Source organism: Neurospora hispaniola (genome assembly GCF_033458365.1).
Source record: "Neurospora hispaniola strain FGSC 10403 chromosome Unknown B0T23scaffold_5, whole genome shotgun sequence".
In the NCBI taxonomy this organism is placed as follows: domain Eukaryota; kingdom Fungi; phylum Ascomycota; class Sordariomycetes; order Sordariales; family Sordariaceae; genus Neurospora; species Neurospora hispaniola.
This window is the reverse complement of record NW_026944410.1, coordinates 2,607,550-2,623,725: the sequence shown is the minus strand read 5'-3', so window position 1 is coordinate 2,623,725 and position 16,176 is coordinate 2,607,550. Positions and strand designations below refer to the sequence as shown.

At 50.7% G+C, this 16,176-nt stretch overlaps 10 protein-coding genes across 10 annotated transcripts; 4 read left to right on the top strand and 6 right to left on the bottom strand.

Moving 5' to 3' along the window:
* Positions 1–167: 167 nt before the first annotated feature.
* Positions 168–772, bottom strand: B0T23DRAFT_170336 (uncharacterized protein). Its single transcript, XM_062832899.1, has one exon. The coding sequence runs from the start codon at positions 575–577 to the stop codon at positions 248–250; it is 330 nt and encodes a 109-aa protein (XP_062691988.1). The 5' UTR covers positions 578–772; the 3' UTR covers positions 168–247.
* Positions 773–1,427: 655 nt separating this feature from the next.
* On the bottom strand, positions 1,428–3,405 carry B0T23DRAFT_340415 (uncharacterized protein; the record flags this gene model as incomplete). Its single annotated transcript, XM_062835879.1, has 4 exons — positions 1,428–2,555; positions 2,607–3,123; positions 3,163–3,321; positions 3,354–3,405. The coding sequence occupies 4 exons, from the start codon at positions 3,403–3,405 to the stop codon at positions 1,766–1,768; spliced, it is 1,518 nt and encodes a 505-aa protein (XP_062691987.1). The 3' UTR covers positions 1,428–1,765.
* Positions 3,406–3,549: 144 nt separating this feature from the next.
* Positions 3,550–3,880, top strand: B0T23DRAFT_405597 (uncharacterized protein; the record flags this gene model as incomplete). The annotated part of the gene is made up of 2 exons (XM_062839023.1): positions 3,550–3,786; positions 3,845–3,880. 2 exons carry the CDS (start codon positions 3,550–3,552, stop codon positions 3,878–3,880), a joined length of 273 nt encoding a protein of 90 aa, XP_062691986.1.
* A 1,177-nt stretch (positions 3,881–5,057) lies between these two features.
* B0T23DRAFT_318563 (uncharacterized protein) lies at positions 5,058–5,859 on the bottom strand (the record flags this gene model as incomplete). The annotated part of the gene is made up of 3 exons (XM_062835082.1): positions 5,058–5,211; positions 5,382–5,684; positions 5,768–5,859. The coding sequence occupies 3 exons, from the start codon at positions 5,857–5,859 to the stop codon at positions 5,058–5,060; spliced, it is 549 nt and encodes a 182-aa protein (XP_062691985.1).
* A 29-nt stretch (positions 5,860–5,888) lies between these two features.
* Positions 5,889–6,881, top strand: B0T23DRAFT_405595 (uncharacterized protein; the record flags this gene model as incomplete). Its single annotated transcript, XM_062839022.1, has 4 exons — positions 5,889–5,981; positions 6,216–6,480; positions 6,536–6,731; positions 6,764–6,881. The coding sequence occupies 4 exons, from the start codon at positions 5,889–5,891 to the stop codon at positions 6,879–6,881; spliced, it is 672 nt and encodes a 223-aa protein (XP_062691984.1).
* A 135-nt stretch (positions 6,882–7,016) lies between these two features.
* B0T23DRAFT_405594 (uncharacterized protein) lies at positions 7,017–7,713 on the bottom strand (the record flags this gene model as incomplete). Its single annotated transcript, XM_062839021.1, has 3 exons — positions 7,017–7,041; positions 7,322–7,496; positions 7,530–7,713. The coding sequence occupies 3 exons, from the start codon at positions 7,711–7,713 to the stop codon at positions 7,017–7,019; spliced, it is 384 nt and encodes a 127-aa protein (XP_062691983.1).
* A 775-nt stretch (positions 7,714–8,488) lies between these two features.
* Positions 8,489–9,603, bottom strand: B0T23DRAFT_405593 (uncharacterized protein; the record flags this gene model as incomplete). The annotated part of the gene is made up of 3 exons (XM_062839020.1): positions 8,489–8,839; positions 8,937–9,041; positions 9,568–9,603. 3 exons carry the CDS (start codon positions 9,601–9,603, stop codon positions 8,489–8,491), a joined length of 492 nt encoding a protein of 163 aa, XP_062691982.1.
* Positions 9,604–9,697: 94 nt separating this feature from the next.
* Positions 9,698–11,324, top strand: B0T23DRAFT_170190 (putative Alp11-like protein of tubulin-folding cofactor B). Its single transcript, XM_062832897.1, has 2 exons — positions 9,698–10,314; positions 10,372–11,324. The coding sequence occupies exons 1-2, from the start codon at positions 10,078–10,080 to the stop codon at positions 10,855–10,857; spliced, it is 723 nt and encodes a 240-aa protein (XP_062691981.1). The 5' UTR covers positions 9,698–10,077; the 3' UTR covers positions 10,858–11,324.
* A 762-nt stretch (positions 11,325–12,086) lies between these two features.
* Positions 12,087–13,256, bottom strand: B0T23DRAFT_319502 (uncharacterized protein; the record flags this gene model as incomplete). Its single annotated transcript, XM_062835127.1, has 5 exons — positions 12,087–12,281; positions 12,328–12,534; positions 12,647–12,674; positions 12,917–13,005; positions 13,179–13,256. 5 exons carry the CDS (start codon positions 13,254–13,256, stop codon positions 12,087–12,089), a joined length of 597 nt encoding a protein of 198 aa, XP_062691980.1.
* On the top strand, positions 13,185–15,272 carry B0T23DRAFT_170175 (uncharacterized protein). Its single transcript, XM_062832896.1, has 3 exons — positions 13,185–13,673; positions 13,743–14,686; positions 14,741–15,272. The coding sequence occupies exons 1-3, from the start codon at positions 13,431–13,433 to the stop codon at positions 15,165–15,167; spliced, it is 1,614 nt and encodes a 537-aa protein (XP_062691979.1). The 5' UTR covers positions 13,185–13,430; the 3' UTR covers positions 15,168–15,272.
* Positions 15,273–16,176: the final 904 nt, after the last annotated feature.

Below are 16,176 nucleotides of genomic sequence, written 5' to 3'. Positions count from 1 at the left end.
TGGCACCCTTGTCAACCTAAACATTGTGATTCATCCGTGTTCAATCGTCCATGTTGTCCTTGTAAACATGAAACTTTCTGATACTTGATAGTTATTTCTTTTTCTCGCAATTTATCTCTTCATTTGAACTTAAAATCTTTTTTTGAAACCTTTTGTCTATCACCGGAGTCGAGAACATGGAAAATCCGATATTTGATACAAGATTACTCACGTTTGACACGGCTTGAACTAAACGACGCCTTCGAGATCAATGAGCAAGGGCAAGTGACTTTAAAGTATCTCGAATAGTTGACCAATCTGATGGGGATTGATGTCTTCCTCGAACCAAAATAAAAGCAAGAACCACTGAACTAATCTTCCTATTCGTTGAAATAACAATATCAGAAACTCCGATCCGAATCCCCTTGTATCTTTTTTCCTTTTCTCTTGTTCTATGTTGTAGCCTCCAAAAATGCCCCAAAGAAATTACCGAAAGGTGAAAAGGGGGGAAAAAAGGAATGGTAAATGAGCTGAATCTTCTTTTTTTTCTTCCAATCCGAATGAGTCGTTCTCGTTTGATCCCGCCCCTACTCGCCATGTTTTCCGTGTTCCGTCTTTTTGTTGGTAGCCCTGTTTCACCGCGCTGCGCCGTTCTTGACCTTGATTGGTTGTTTTACATTTTCGTTGCCTAGGTGGTTTCCGTCCCGGTCCCATCCCAACAAATGACAAGACGAAAGGAAATCCGCTAGTTCAACCTATCATGCCCAAACTGCTCTTTCTCTATGTTTTGAATACCGCCTTCCTATCTCGTACAGTCTGAGCCATTTCGCGGGAAGTGCATCAAGGTGATCAATCAGATGGTTGTTGGAGAACGATTTGCCAAGGAAAAGGAAGGAAACAAGAGGTGTGACAGGTGAGACAGGCTGAAGAAGTCCCCCATTGTTCGGTGAGATACCAGAAGTCACACCCCCAAAAAAGAAAAACCGAGGATGAAAACCAAACAGGAAGATAAAAAAGGAAGGAGAGCCATATCGTTTTTGGATGTCATCAATTCGTCCCAAGAACATGAGAGGGTGAACAAGAGGCTGAGTGATAAGTGTATTGTATTGGGGACCCAAAAGTGTCTGAAGGGTATGATGTATTGTTTGAACCTCGAACCAGACAAAGGAAAAATCCGTGTGGAATTTAGCTGTGTGTGTGTGAAAAGACACAAAGCAACAAAACGAAACAGAATGTGTTAAAGTAGAAGCTATCTCATAAGTATCCCTCCAAGTGGACTGGTGCTGGCATCTGAGGTATATCTGTATGGTATCCAAAGTTTACTGTTTTCGGTATTCGTGTCCGTATGTTGTATCTGTGTTTTATGCCAGATCTGTGGTATCAAGTACATGAAAGATAATGAATAAGTGAGCCGAGACCGAAAGAAACCGAAAAACAAGAAGAGGAGGAAAAAAAAGAAAAAAAAAAAAAAAGGGGTGGTGGCATCTGTGTGTTTGTGCCTGTTTAATCGTAATGCTGAGGGAAAACGAAAGTTATCCTGTACTAGGCGTGTGCTTATTGAATGGCTGATGACAGCAAACACGTAGGCGGGGCGTGTCTGGAAGAATGAAAAACACACTCGTCATGGCTCGAGCTGGTAGCTTTGATGGTGAGAAGCTTGTCCTCGGTCTCAGAGTATTCCAGCTCAGTCACGTAACTTTATGCGTGATAGGTCGTCCATCAGAAGCAGTCTAGATTTTCCTTCAATCACACCGTCCACAGCTTGTTTTGCTCTTGACTGGCTCCCTCACTCCAATCTCTGTCCACGTCGTGACGATGTCATGCCAGGTGGCGGTCCAAGAGACGAGTAACCATCCTCTTGTCGAGACTGTAAGTGATGCCGTCTCCTGCTTGTCTCACGTATCCCTCCCGCTTCCGGACTTGCCCGTCTTTTGACGGTTCCAAGTGGTTCCAAGGGCGGATAGGCGGAGTAACCAGGATGAGTTGGTCCAGGGCTCGTCGTGTCACTGTGGGTTGGGCTCACCATACTGGTCATGCCACCCGTCGAGTATGCAGGCGTGCTGTAGGGGCTTACTCCGGTCGTCAATTCGGCGACGCTTGGCAGCATCCCCCCACGACTCTGATGAGTATAGCTCGATGTATGGATGGGAGCCAGACCTATAGCTGGCGCCAACGTATAGCCGCTGGGGTCGCTATGATGGTGTGGCGGAGGGGGTGGTGCAAAGGACGATCGTGTCGGTAAGCTGTCGCGCCGAGCTGCCAGTGGCCGTCCGCCGGACGAAGGAGGTGGTATGAAAGGTCCAGGGGGGCCGCGGCTGTACCTTGGTGAAGACATAGTGGGAATATCTCTCGGGAGGCTTCCTTGAGACTGGGAGTGACCATGATGGCCTCTCGAAGTAGGCATTCGATGGTGCATGACTGAAGCATCACCCAAGGCTGCGGTAGTCAGCGCGAAGGGAACAACTCCCGCTCGTCTGGCCATATCGACTTCACCCAACTGCCAATGCATTGCTTCAGCGGCACGCCAGGGAACCTGCATTTCTTCAGCAACCTTTGCCCACATTTCGGGTTTAAACCTGTGGACTGTCAGGTATGGTCTTTGTTGGGAGAACAGGGTTTGAATTTACCTCTCATAGAGCCTTGCCAGCTTGTTCTTGCGCTCCTCATCCCACTCACTGCGCCTCTCGAGGTAGTTTTGGTAGTGAAGACGGCAGCTGATAGAGCTGCGACCTGGTAGACGCTTGGAAATATCATCCCATTTCATCCCGCTTCCGCGAAGCTCGATGATCAGTGCGTCTTCTTCGGGCGACCATTTGCTCTGCTTTTTGGCTGGCGACTCGGATGTATGCGGTGGCATGGTTCGTTTCCCGCCGCTTCCAGGACGAACTGAGTTGACGCTTCCTGATCCTGATTTCCCCAAACTGCCTCCTGCTCCTGCTCCTGGTCCGCCGGCACCGCTAGACCTCGGAGATCGGGTGCCAGTGGCTGGAGCAAACGTGGCGAATGATGAACCGCCAAGAGCAGGTGGTGCCACCGTTGTGGTAGGCGGTATTGTCGTTGCGGATGTGTATTGGGAATGAGCCACGGGGGCCTCATCTGAGTCGGAACGTTTGAGGAGTGATGCGATATCCACGATGGCGGTATCTACAAAGGCACCACTAAGATAGGGAGTTGTTCATAGACCAAGGGAGGGTAGGCTCGCGGTTGGATTGTCTTGGCTGGCACGGTTGGCTTGGAGTGATGGATGATCGAGTAGTTCTCGAGGAGGATACGTCGAAGTTATAGTTCTTCGGGGCTGTTCAAGAGTGCTATGAAAGCTGAATAGGTGGATCTTGAATCCTTCTGCCAATGCAGGTCAAGACTGGTTGTGAGACCGTTGGAGAGGGATGATTTGTCGTTGAAGGGTGTCTCGAGGCGCAAAGACATGTGGGGAAGGAAAACGATCCAAAGATGTGCCTTTTCGACCGAGAAAAGGGACTCAGCCGGAAGGGGCTATTCGTTTCTCTTCTTGAACGAGATGTTTTGCTTGTTGATTGGTGATATTCAGACCAATGGACTTGAGCGATACTAATGAGGCAGAAAAGGAGAGCCAATTCGTATGACTGCTCTATCTATAAACCGGTCCACTGGAGCTCCGTTCAGGAATGGGTTAATCTTCCATACTTTGAGCTTTCGTCCGGTGCCAGGTCAGAGCTAGGAAGCAAGGAAGAAGGTTTTGAGCGGTTCCCGGGAACATGCGCTTTACAGATTGGGATGAAAGGCGAGTTGCAAGCTCAAGACTGTATACCTCCGCAGGCGGCGAGGCTGGTGCGTGACAAGACCAGGATCTCCTGTGAAGGAGATGGATACAGACTAGGGACGACAGAAGCATCAAAAGATACAAATGCAAAGAGCATCATAATCGTAGCCAAGAGAGCACATATGTACATACATGAGCAGGACAAGGGAGGGGGGAGGGGGGGGGGGTGAGAGTATAAAGAGTGCGTGCTTGTTCAACATGGAGTACTGGTGAGAACCTCTCATGTACTGAATGGAACCTAGATGTCATGGAGGTCCCTGTAGACGGGAGCGCCTGGGTAGGGGGTCGGCGTGTTAGAGTAATAACACACCGGAGAGACATCCAGAGTTCCAGACCAGGTCGGTCTCCATCTCATGGCAGCCCCACGTCCACAATCCAGCGTGGGTATATCGTTGAGCTTGGTCCGTTATGGAGTGCTCACGGCAATAAGTAGGTACTTTGAGCCTTATAGTCCTACCCCACAGCATCTTGGGCGACAGGACGGTAACAACATCAGGCTGACTGACCACCCAGGACGATTATCTCACAAAGCCACTGTTGTTCCAGCTGCCATGCCGCTATCGAACGGTGGGGCATGAAGATCCGTGAAAGCAGTTTCCGGACCCGCGTTCGGCAAAGCACACGTCGCCGAAGAGGCAGCCAATTTTCTTCCGGACTGTAGACCGATCGGAACCCGTCATGGCTAGGAACTCCTGACCGTACAGGACAGAAATCTTCCCCAGAGGCTCAGCTGCCGGACGGGAACTGTTTGGTACCTGGCTTACATGCAAGCTAGGAGGGAGTCGACCAGGGGTAAATGACACGAAGTCATGCATAAAGCATGGCAGTGTACCGGGCCAACACCTTCCCACGCATCACCTTTTCCTGTCAGTCGAAAAGTATCCTTCTCGCTTCCCAAGAAACAGGGCGCAAGCGGTGCGCAGTCTCCCGCGTCATAAAGGGCTTAGTGTATGATGGATGGAAAACACTGTCATGATACGCTGTTACGCCTGGCGCCGTTTGAGACTTTTACGGCGATGCTAACGGTTGGGTGGAGATTGAACAAAATGTGATGTGTAGTTGAATGGTACGGTTGGGCTTTATCGACAATTCTTTTCCTGTACCACTGTATCAAACTGTCGTCAGCGCCGCGTACGGGCGGCAGTTGAGGACTTGGTGGTACAATGGGGGAGATAGAATCAGGGCTAGGTAGCAATAGCCAAGCCCAGCAAGGCCCAAGAGATGGAACAGGTTGGCCAAAAATTCTGATGGATGGTAAGATACCTACAGGGGCTGGAGATCAAACTTTGATGTTCGGTATGTATGCATAGGTTGCGGGATACTGAGACTGCGTCTTGTCAAGTACCCATGAATACTTGCTAGGCCTTCCGCGAAGCTGGCAGACGTTAAAAACCCTCAAGAATCTAGTGGGGAACATTGACGCACACGCCACCCTCCATTACGACGGTACCACCCGTTGATGTTTGCTAGTTTCGTGGTCCCATTTGTGTTGGATCCCCATCCCTCAATAAACCCTTTGTTTGTGCGTTAGACAGATATTGGACTCGAACGTCCTGGTTCACGGTTGCGGAGCCTCGAACTGTCAAAATTCGCCGTACATTACGGATATGTTAGAAATAACGAGCGACATCGCTGTGCTGGTATGGAGCTCTCCTCCGCTCGTGGATTCGGCCTGGCGCAACGGGGGCAGTCATCAAGGTGCAAAAGAATGAAAAGCTGGAGCGCGGCACGCGAACCTTTTCCGCTTTCCAACAACACTCCCATGTCGGCCCAAGGATAGTCATCGTTCGGCTTTGCAGCCGTAAGACATGGGCTTTTGCTGGCCCAAGATTCTTTCGGAGCAAGGTGATGATCCATACTGCTGCAGACGGGTTTGAGGCTGTTCTTGGGGTGTTCATACAGTACCCTTGATTGCTAACCATATTTTAGAATTTGACTGCCATTGTGCGCAACGATGCGAGTACCTTGGGAGATGGCCTAGTCTTTTACCACCTTTCAAAAGGGACAGAAGTGACGCAGCTCTCCACCGAGCTTGGAGGAATGGTAAGTTGCATGGATGATGGCTTTCTGAAGCGTTCCATCTCCTACACGGACACGACGTCGACTGAACATGGCGATCAAACCGTCGCAACAAGTCGGATGCGGAACAGGGGGTTCGTTGCTAATCGGTGACAGTGCGGTGACTAAACGGCCTCAATTGTCTGTGCGTCTCGGAACTTGTTGCTCTGAAATCTGATCACGCTCTTTGTTAAACCCAGGTTGTCGGGCATCGTTTGACTTTTGGCCCTGTCAGGTTGCCGTTTAGACAGTCGTCAACAATGGAATTGTGCTTGCGGAAGCGGCCAAATGCTCCTTGTGGCAGAGTTTCAGCGCAACCTTTAGCAATTTATGCCACACAATACCACGGAGTCACGGACGGCCTCACTGCTTGGGACAGCGAGAACCGATGAACTGGCGGTCAACTTTCTGTTGCAGTTTTCTCGCTTTCGTACACCAAGGATCAGGGCCCTTGATGAAGGGCAGTAGGACCGCCTCGCACGGAAGAGGATCAGGACTCGCGATCCCCCACGAGCTTGTTGTTCTGGAGAAAGATAGGAATTGCTCGGTGATGGACCAAGTGCTCCTCCAGGCGTGGGTTTGGGCGGCTAGACCAAAGGAAGAGAGTTCGACTTTTATGAAGCCTCTTGATGGCCTTGCTTCATGTTACCATTGGTTCGAACTGCAACTTCTAGGATTGCTCGGCCTCGACGAAGACAGTATCAGGTATGGCCAACATGACGGCCACGGCCTGTGAGCGGACTGCTTTGGCAGCGGTTGAACCGCCCACGTACCCTCTCGATCTTATGCGACGGACCATTGGCTTCTCGTTGCGTGTCAGCCTCCTCTATTGGTTTGGGGAACCTGATAGGCACAGTTGGTGCACGGTAAACGGTCCAAGCGGTCATATCTTTCTGTTGACTCATTCCACACACCACAATAAACAAGGCGTGTAGCCAAAGCAGCAAGCCGTGATAGTTGCAAGTTGTCGGGAGGGAAGACACAGCCTCAAGGAAAGTATATGAAGCCAGGACCCAAACGTTGGGATGACTCAAGTAGCTTGTGAAAAGATGAGCTGGCCAGCTGGCTGGTGACAGACGAGTGAAGACCTGACAACGAACCGAAACAAAGGGAAACATACTCAGGATGACGGCATTTCTCCGCTTGTTGTTGTGCTGTTGTTGCCCGAATACAGCAGCGACTAGCTGTCGAGCCTGCTTCGTTTGCTACCTGCATTTGTTGTAACATCATCTAGATTGGTATTGCCATCTGCGATGTCAGCCGATCTCGATTCATGACCAATGTAGCTGAGTCCGAACAGCGTAGCTCCTCATCTGGGTGTTCAAGGATAGCTAAACTTGTGAGACGAACTGCACAGAGACCCTCTGTGTTCCCGAGTTCCTCAAGTTCGCCTCCGGTTCTCGCTCGAGCCCAGCACACTTCTTGAACAGCTTGGGTTCACGTTCCCGAGTCCTGTTCGTCCATTATACCCATTCGCCGGCTGACCCGAGTGCTAGTGGCATCCACAGGGAAGGGAACAGCCGCGGGATACCACCCAACAGCCCGTTGGAAGCAAATCGGTTTGCTTTCGCTGCAGTGGTCCAGCCGATACATGCTAGTTGTCGCTGATGGTCGCTATGAAGTATGTACCTGTAACTCGAATGATGTACGCACCCAAGCCCTTGTCGTTTTGTTTAAAGCTTGCAGCGACTACATACGCGGGCATTCGGATGCATTGGCCTCCATTTGTCATAGACGGTTCTTCTTTTCGACGCGAGTTCCGTTTGATGGCGGCAACAATGCCCATACCGTGCCATTACCGACCCCAAATTCGAATTGGTCGGAAAGGCGGTATTGGCTGCCCAAAAAGCGCTCTTATATTCGGTCGTATTTCCCATGTACCCCACGTCTGAGCGATAGGCACACTCCCGCAGGCCAGGGCTGAACCTGGTCGAAGTAATAACTTGCCGTCCCTCGCCGTTGTTCTCGCATGGTAGATGAAGCAAAGTCTTGCAGACATTGTGAATTCACGGGAACCCAACGTGGCGGTGAACAGCATCGAGACAGATCTTGGAGAGCGCATGTAGAAAGCACGCATGCCTCTACACAGTCATACGTGGGTGAATAGTTTTCAGGCCATGTCCTTGTTCGTCTTGGGGGCGCGTCTTTGCGGTTTGTACACAGTGTTTCGGAGGGCGTCTGTTTGACCCAATGTGGTGCCTGATTGTCTGGTTAAAGCACACATTTAGCTAAAGCTGATCTGGGTAGAGGCCATTGCAGCCGACCTATGCAGACAAAGAAGCTCGTCAGAATCAAACCCTTTCAAAGCATCACCAAGGAGCGGATGTCAAGGCTAAGGGTTGGGGGGTTTAAGAGAGGAGAGAGCGAGAGAGAGACACACACACACACACACACACACAGAGAGAGAGAGAGAGAGAGAGAGAGAGAGAGAGAGAGAGAGAGCAAAAACAGGGGCTGAGTATAAGGCATCGCTTGTAAAGGACTGCGGCTATGTGTTTTTCTTAGCAGCCTCATCTGGGTTTCCCTTGACGGGGTGCGAGAGGCAACGCCGATTGGAAACGGCAAGGAATGAATGGAACATGGAGGAGGAGAAGCATCTTGAAGGATAATGTGACTTGTCAGGTTCTGCAACGAACCTTTGGGATCTGTGTTTCATGGTGGTCCGGCCGTTTGCACAGAGACGAAGAGGGAAGCTCTGAGTGGTTGACTGTCTCCTTGATCCGGACATCGACATGTTCCCCAGTCCAGGCGTGGGAGACGGATAGATGCGTCTTGCTCAATGTGCCAGGTGCAGTAAGGTAGCATGGCATAGTGGTGGCCTGCCTGCATTGTCTGCAGCCTCAGTCCATGCCGAAATGGTTGTGGAGGAGGAGGGCAAGATGAGCTGGCCAATGGTGGTTCGTGGGGGCGTTTGAAGTCTTGCTTGCCATAAATCTCAGGTTTGACGGCATATGATGGCCGCCCGTATGTGCCTGCGATGCCGTGGTGTTCCCAAGGACATGGCTTCCTGTTGTTACAAACGGACGAGACCCAATGGTATCGTAGGCCGAGGATCGCAGTGCGTCCAGCTCGCTTTACTTCCGAGTCGTAAGAGGCAGACTCTCGGCTTGATTCCGGACGCGTGTGCCGCAATGGCTTTGTTCTCTTGTTCCGTATTGGCGATCGAGGCCTTGAGACATGGATTTTGGGGGTTGGCAAGATGATTCTCCAAGGCGCAGAGGCAAGCACGGAAGAGCGAAGCCAGCGCCCATGAATGTTGGCTCGATGCAATCAAACTGGGATGAGTGGCTATGTAGTGAAGGTTAAAGGCCTTGGACTAGGCAAGTGACCTGAGTACAAACAACATGGCCCCTGGGAGAATGGAAATGAGAAAGCGACTGGAGGTGGCATAGGTTCGGCTCGGAATTGCAAACTAGGGAAGTGGGAAAATATGAAGAACAAATTGTGTGATGAACCCGGGTGTGTTCTAAAGCCTACTAGTATACTTGGACGTTGCATCCATCCAAAGGGAAAGGGCCAGCGACGGGCGAGGATCACGCTGTGGATGATGTGGTGCAGTGCAGTGTGATGCCACGACAGGCGCAGTTGTGGAGGAGGTGATGTTCGTTACTAAGACGAAGAAGGAGCAACCGATCTCTCGTGGCACCAAGGCAAGCAGAAGGTGGCGGTGGTGCAACATACTAGTCTACCTAGTGTATGGACAGAGGTAGATATGACATACAGGTAATTACAGCATCACCATACTTCCCCTGCGTTTGTGGGGCCATTTCATGTAATATACTGTCTGGATGATAGCGCGTATCAAGTTCGTTATCTCTTTGCATGTGCAACCCGATGAACTATGGCATTGTCTTTGTAAACAAACGGCAAAGGATCAAGGTGTCATGAAGCCCACGATGAATAGTAATATCCTGAGTGTGCGTGGCTTGAAATACGACTGCTTGTTTACTTCGGGCTCCTCTACACAATCATCGACTGTGTACTCTTCAGTTCGTGCCTGTCCAGGTCTACATACACTCTGTGAATTAATAAACAGAACTCAATGCCCTGGACCGTTCAATTGGCTCCACATTGTTGTTGGCGCCTGTAGGTAGTGTCCATACCTCTGTTCCCCATCGCCGTCATCCGGTCAAATGAACTTCTCCTTGCGCCCAAAGTTTGCCCAAACCCCGTTGTCACTCCTGGATATCTATCATCATATATTTCACTAGCCAAAGCTTCACGCAGAGCTACCTATCAGCATGTCGGACGTTCCTATGTACGTGACGTCGGAGTATTCCTCCTCGGAACGTCGCATCACGCCCTCATGGTCCATCGCCCAGCTAAAGACCAAGATGGAGCCTATCACGGGCATTCCCCCTTCCTCGCAGCGCATCACCCTCAAGACTTTGACGAATGAAACCATTCCGATTGAAGCAGCGGACGAGGAGGCTACGTATTTGCAGAATTATCCTCTGGCACCCTATGCAGAGTTCCAAGTGAGACTGGCTCATCCCGACGTTTTGTCAAGAGAGCCAATGCTGACTATGCGCTAGATCACCGACCTGCGACCTCCCTCGGCGAGGCCCAACTTCAACGCCGCTGGCGTGGACAAGTATGTGATGCCAGAGGAACAGTACGAGAAAAAGACCGATTCAGTTCTCGCGTGGAAGAAGGCCCAAAAGCTCGGACGCTTCGACCCCAACGCTCCAAGCCATGAGCAGGCCAAGATCGCTGCGTTTGCCAAGGAAGTTGAACAACGCGGAATCGAGGTTGGAAAGCGATGCAGAGTTGGCCAAGATGACACGAGAAGGGGGGTGGTCAAGTACGTGGGTGAGGTCAAGGAGATCCCGGGCAGCATCGGTGCTTGGATTGGTGTTCACCTGGACGAGCCAGTGGGCAAGAATGATGGAAGCATTGGAGGAACTCGGTACTGGGGCGAAGAGTCTCAACTCAAGCATGGCGTCTTCGTCAGGCCGGACCGAGTCGAGGTTGGCGACTTCCCCATCGTGGACGACCTCGAAGATATGGAGGAGATTTGAAAAAAGTCAACATTTATCTACTACCTGCACCGGCCCCCACACTTCGGAACCCCCACCTTCTAGCTACGCCATTACCGATATCCCACCGGTGTATTCGTTTCGGATGCACCGATCAGGCGGAGGGGTGACGGAGATCCGGGAAGCCGGCGTATAACGTCAGGTGATTCTGTTCGGCTTGCTCGTACTTGGACTGCAAGGGTAGCGACAAAGATGGCATCTTTTTATCCATGAGTGCTTCTCTAGCTCAAGGCACGCCGGTCGATGGTCGCCTCTTCTGGACAAGTTATGGTCAATTACCTTGGAACCGCACAACCTTCCTCTCCATTCCCTCGATGAGACATTTTGATACTGATTGATGAATGATGGAAGAGGTTTATCTCGAGTTTCCCTTTACGATACCCTTCCACCGCCAGTGTGCACCCGGTAGTACATGGAGTTCAGAAACCATCCGCTCATCCACAGTGTTGTACACAGCAAGACCCTTGATGTCGCTTGATCAAAGCCAACAAAGCCGACTCAAGACGATATTAAAAAGAAAAAGAAAGTGCTCCGTCAATACTGTGGTCTGTCGTTAGCCGAGCCCATATTGCGTGACGATTTCACCGCATGGATTCTCGATGCTCTCGCAAAGGTTTATGCGAGTAAAAAGGACCAATGTCCGTTAACCAAAGTCTTCACCCCTTACAGATATGCAATTTACATCCATGTCAGTTCAACGGAATGGAATCTTCCACGAAGCCATGGAAGACGCCACAGGGCTAATTAACTGCAGTCATCCACCTAACTCAACGTTCTTGAACCATGGGACTTTAGGTCCGCTCCGTTTGTTTCAAGCAGCGACCCGAAGTTTATCGCCACGTCCATTGTTGTATCAGTTTTCATGTCTGACAACAGTCAGTATACTATGCTTACCACTTTGGTAAATGATGGGTAAGCGGCTGGCCTCGATAGGTGATTAAGCTGCGCCTACACGTTCCGAGCAGGCCGAAGATTTCATGGCATGACAGATCAGGCAAATGAAAAGAGAAACTTGACCGCGTCGAACTTGACGGCAACGGGTTCCTCGACGAGACTAACCAAACCGTTCACAAGTCTACCTCTCAACTTCTCCGGTACGGTCGGCAGAATGTTGAATGCGACAAGAATTACATTGTCAAACACCTCGCTACTAGCGATCAGTCATCCAGATATAGAGTTGGGGAGAGGCAAAGGAACGTCTAGCGCTCGGGTTATTGGATGATAGAGGTAGAAAAGCTGTTTGTGGTGTTGAGTCTGCCTGACACCACGCCGGGGTAGTGCCTGCCTTGCGCAGATATGGCGAAAGGATGAGCGCTAAAACCGATTTCGGTGTCACAGACACGGGGGAAACCCCAAACATGCCTCTGACCTACATGTACGGCGATAGCACAGCGAATCTCCGCATTCTGTCCACAATTGCGGCGTCCAGTGTTTTCAACGGCTGCGGGTCACGGAGCTATCGAAGAGGTGCCTGTCTTGACCGGCTTCCTGGGGCCCATGTGAACGGAATGCTTCAGTTCTAGGTTCGGATTGAGTAAGTTCGGTTACACTACTGAAGGCATTTGGTGTTCGTCGACTTTTAGTTGCACTCGCAGTCAGATTGGATAGACGGACGATGCGACTACCGGTGTTTCCAATGCGTTGCCCATCTTCGCTTCCCTAAGTAACACGCCCTAGCACTGCCCCGGCCTACATGCAGCTCTAACAGGATGCCCATTCATACGGCACACCATCTGTCGCAGCCTCCTCTGAATTATCTACAACGAAACACAAGCCTACGAGGCCACGGACTGTCAACCCTTACACACACATAGGCGAATCAGAGCGTATCAACCGCTGTTGATACTGTAGTGTCGGCAATCCTGCCAACTGCAACGCCGCCGCGCCGTCGATCCATTCATTGTGTTGTTAGGAGCCAAGTCGAAGAAGCCAAGAGTCAGCCAAGCTTCCGAGCTTGGGGATACCACCTACCTGTACTACTCTACACTACCTACCTTGCCGTCAGCGCTTGCCTTGCACGTGGCCCGGCGGCCTTGTAAACATTACAGGTGTACCTAGGTAGTGTACCTCGCTCGCTATCTGGCCTCCGCTGCTTTCCGTCCGTCCACTTCCTTTTTCACTTTCTTGCATCTAAAACGAACGTCTGACGGGACCTACATACCAGAACAGCGCTTCAGCGTCTTTCCTTTTGCGCTACCTCTAGGTATCAATTTCGCAAATACTCTTTGGCGCAACCTATACAACTGTCCTCAGCCCCATCTCATCTCATCACCTCAAAAGGGCATTGCGTCGCATATCAACACTACAAGCCGCCGCGGGGCGATCCCAAGACCGATTAATTCCAAATCATCAATTCCAACCCAGCGTGACGGCTCAGCCATGTTCTGTCCGACTCATACCTAAGGTACACGGAGATGTGAGACTCCTAGCCAGACAACCAGGATCCGGCCCTTATTATCAGGCGTCTCTCATCCTCCCCAACCAGCAAGAATTCGGATTGTCGCATCGTGGATTGCCTTTTCATTATCGCATCACCTCTACTTGAAAACCTAAACATGACGACGTCAACCGTTGCCGCCGCCCTTCGCAAGCTTTTGTTTGTTGCCGTCGTTACGCTAGTAATCTCAGTCGCGAATGCGCTTAGTTCCGTGCCAGAGCTTTCGGACTGGGAGCAAGACCAATATCTCACCCTACAACTTACCGTACCTTTAGGTTCAGGTGACGCCAAGCCGATCAGACACCGAGTTGTCCCATTGACTGAAGCTGTTGGGATGAACCAGTCCGTCATAGCTCGGGAGGTAGGCCACCATCAGAAACATATAAAAGGCATAACTAAAAGTGCAAGTTTCACTAATGCCCCCAGTTAGTCTATCACAATCAAGGGGACAATGGTTCCTACTGAAGAAGGCGGTTGGCTCGAGTTTATCGACTCCAACAGTATCGCATATCTCAACTGCGACAACTCTAACTCAACCTCCTTCTTTGACCAGCTCATGGCCAAGGCACCAAAAGCTATTCTGCTGTTTAGCCTGGCCGGCGCTGGCTGCAGACGCGACAGCACGGATGACTGGAACTACACTACTATTTTCACCATGACCGACCAAATCGATGCAAGAGACACGCTTAACCTCACAATGTCAGGCAGTTTAGCCACTATTACTGGGGATTATGAGGAACCTGACGATGATGACGACGAAGATCGAACCGGGCATGGCTCACCGATCGCTATGAACATTCTCTACAGTATTACCGGAGTCATTACCCTACTCTTCCTCGCTATTATCGCGACCGGAGCGATCCGAGCCCATCGTTATCCGGAGCGATACGGACCTAGGCCCGGCTACGGCGGACGGCCTAGTCAAAGCAGAGCCAAAGGACTGGCGCGTGCAGTGCTTGAAACCTTGCCTATCGTCAAGTTTGGAGAGAAATCCACAGCCAAGCCGGATCCCGATTTCCAGCTTGAACAGCAACCCTCTAGGTCATCACAGGATCCAACGCCACGAGCAAAATTGTCAGCAATCCAAGAGACGGTACCATCTATAGCCAAATCTCAAGGACCCATGACTGTATCGAGTGTGGAGGCATCCGAACAGGCTTCGTCGGCAACAGTCTATGGGGCTCAAACGGGCATGACCAACACAGCCGGCGACATTGAGAATACGACCTCAGACGACATCAATCTGGGGTGTCCAATTTGTACCGAGGATTTCACGATTGGTGAAGATGTTCGGGTTCTCCCTTGCAACCACAGGTACCACCCAGCTTGCGTCGACCCTTGGTTGGTAAATATCTCGGGCACTTGCCCTCTATGGTAGGTTTGGTGAATGTCTTTGACGATGGAAAGCGACATACTAACCGTCTGCAGTCGTCTCGATCTTCGACCCCACAGCTCAATCGAAAGCACTACCGGCCCTGGCGATAATCACTCAGTGTCTTTGCCAACAGCAGCAGGCGACAACGCCCAGCAGCCCGGCACCAGTGGAAGTCCCATGCCAAGCACCGCCCCCAGAGAGCGGCGAAGGTCTTTGCGAATTCTTGACTTGCACAGACTTCGGGCTGCCTCTATCGAAGAACGTATGGAAATCTTGAGAAGACATAGGTCTCAGCAGCAACAACGACGGTCTGTCACAGGATCGTCATTAACAAGCGATCCTGATAACGGCGAATCCACAGATTCTACTCACCGAGCGAGACTCGCTGAGCGATTCAGAGGCAGATTTAGGGCATCACGGCCTCCAAGTCAGGCGCAGCCACAACCAACAGAGGTAGATATACCCACGCCCACGCCGTGATGCTCGGCTCTCAGAGGGATGGTGTTGTACTTTGAATAATGACATGTTGAGAAAAATGTCCAATACCTTGTCATTCAAACGAGCGCGTCACTTCCGGCTTTTTTTTTTTTTTTTTTTTTTTTTTTCTTTGGGTTATCTTTCCTTGAAAATGCCTGGTACACTTGAGTCGAGTTTTTGATACCACACATAGACGGGTTAAAGTTGCACTTGCGTCTTGTTCAATTTTCCTACTGGTATGGTTTATGTTAAGGGTAGGACATAATACCTCGGTGCATGTTAACGCCTTTTTGGGTATGGATTGGAAGCATAAAAAAGGTTTCGTATGTTTCTCTGGAGGCTACCGAGAAACAAAAGACATGTGGTGGTTGCGCTTCGGGCCTCTCAAGGTCTGCCCGTCTTAGCCGGCTCAACAGAACGGGATGGGCAGAACAAAAAAGTGCAGACCTTTGGAAGCGGACAGAACAAATGGATGACTTGGGTTGGTACGCATGAATAGGTAGCTATAATTATATTCATCGTTAGCACTACAAGCTGTATTGGAAAGGTACTGGTCCATCAGACAGATAGGCAGTCCTCTTTGCGACAACAGGAAACAGCGCGGTTGGTGTAGTGGCCAAGCACATCACTCTGCTTGTAGGTTGAACTCCCTGGATATAAATATAGTATCGGACCTCTTTTCGGGAACCTACTCTGTGGGTAAAGGTTTTGAATAGAAGTCACCACTGCACGTGCAAAGACGTGGGTTCGAATCCCGGACTGCGTAAATTGGTCTTTTCTCTTCGGCTGCCTGCTTTCTTTGCCCTTTTTCCATTGATGATCTGCTACTATAGGTAGTTTTAGGTTTCCAAGACGGTTAAAGTGACGATGAAGCAACGCGTCAGTCCCATTTTCACCCGCATAAATACCTCGAAGGTTTATCGAGAGTCCACAGTTGACGCGTGACCGCGAAAACAGCAAGGGAATGATTCATTTCTTGTCTCAATTTCATCGAACTCTCGCCACCAACCTG

Bases quoted from the DNA above. Each gene is read 5' to 3' on its own strand.
- B0T23DRAFT_170336 (XM_062832899.1), bottom strand. From the start codon at position 577: ATGGCGAGTAGGGGCGGGATCAAACGAGAACGACTCATTCGGATTGGA.
- B0T23DRAFT_170190 (XM_062832897.1), top strand. From the start codon at position 10,078: ATGTCGGACGTTCCTATGTACGTGACGTCGGAGTATTCCTCCTCGGAA. The intron at 10,315-10,371 runs GTGAGACTGGCT...ACTATGCGCTAG, and splicing joins CACCCTATGCAGAGTTCCAA to ATCACCGACCTGCGACCTCC.
- B0T23DRAFT_170175 (XM_062832896.1), top strand. From the start codon at position 13,431: ATGACGACGTCAACCGTTGCCGCCGCCCTTCGCAAGCTTTTGTTTGTT. The intron at 13,674-13,742 runs GTAGGCCACCAT...GCCCCCAGTTAG, and splicing joins AGTCCGTCATAGCTCGGGAG to TCTATCACAATCAAGGGGAC. The intron at 14,687-14,740 runs GTAGGTTTGGTG...AACCGTCTGCAG, and splicing joins TCGGGCACTTGCCCTCTATG to TCGTCTCGATCTTCGACCCC.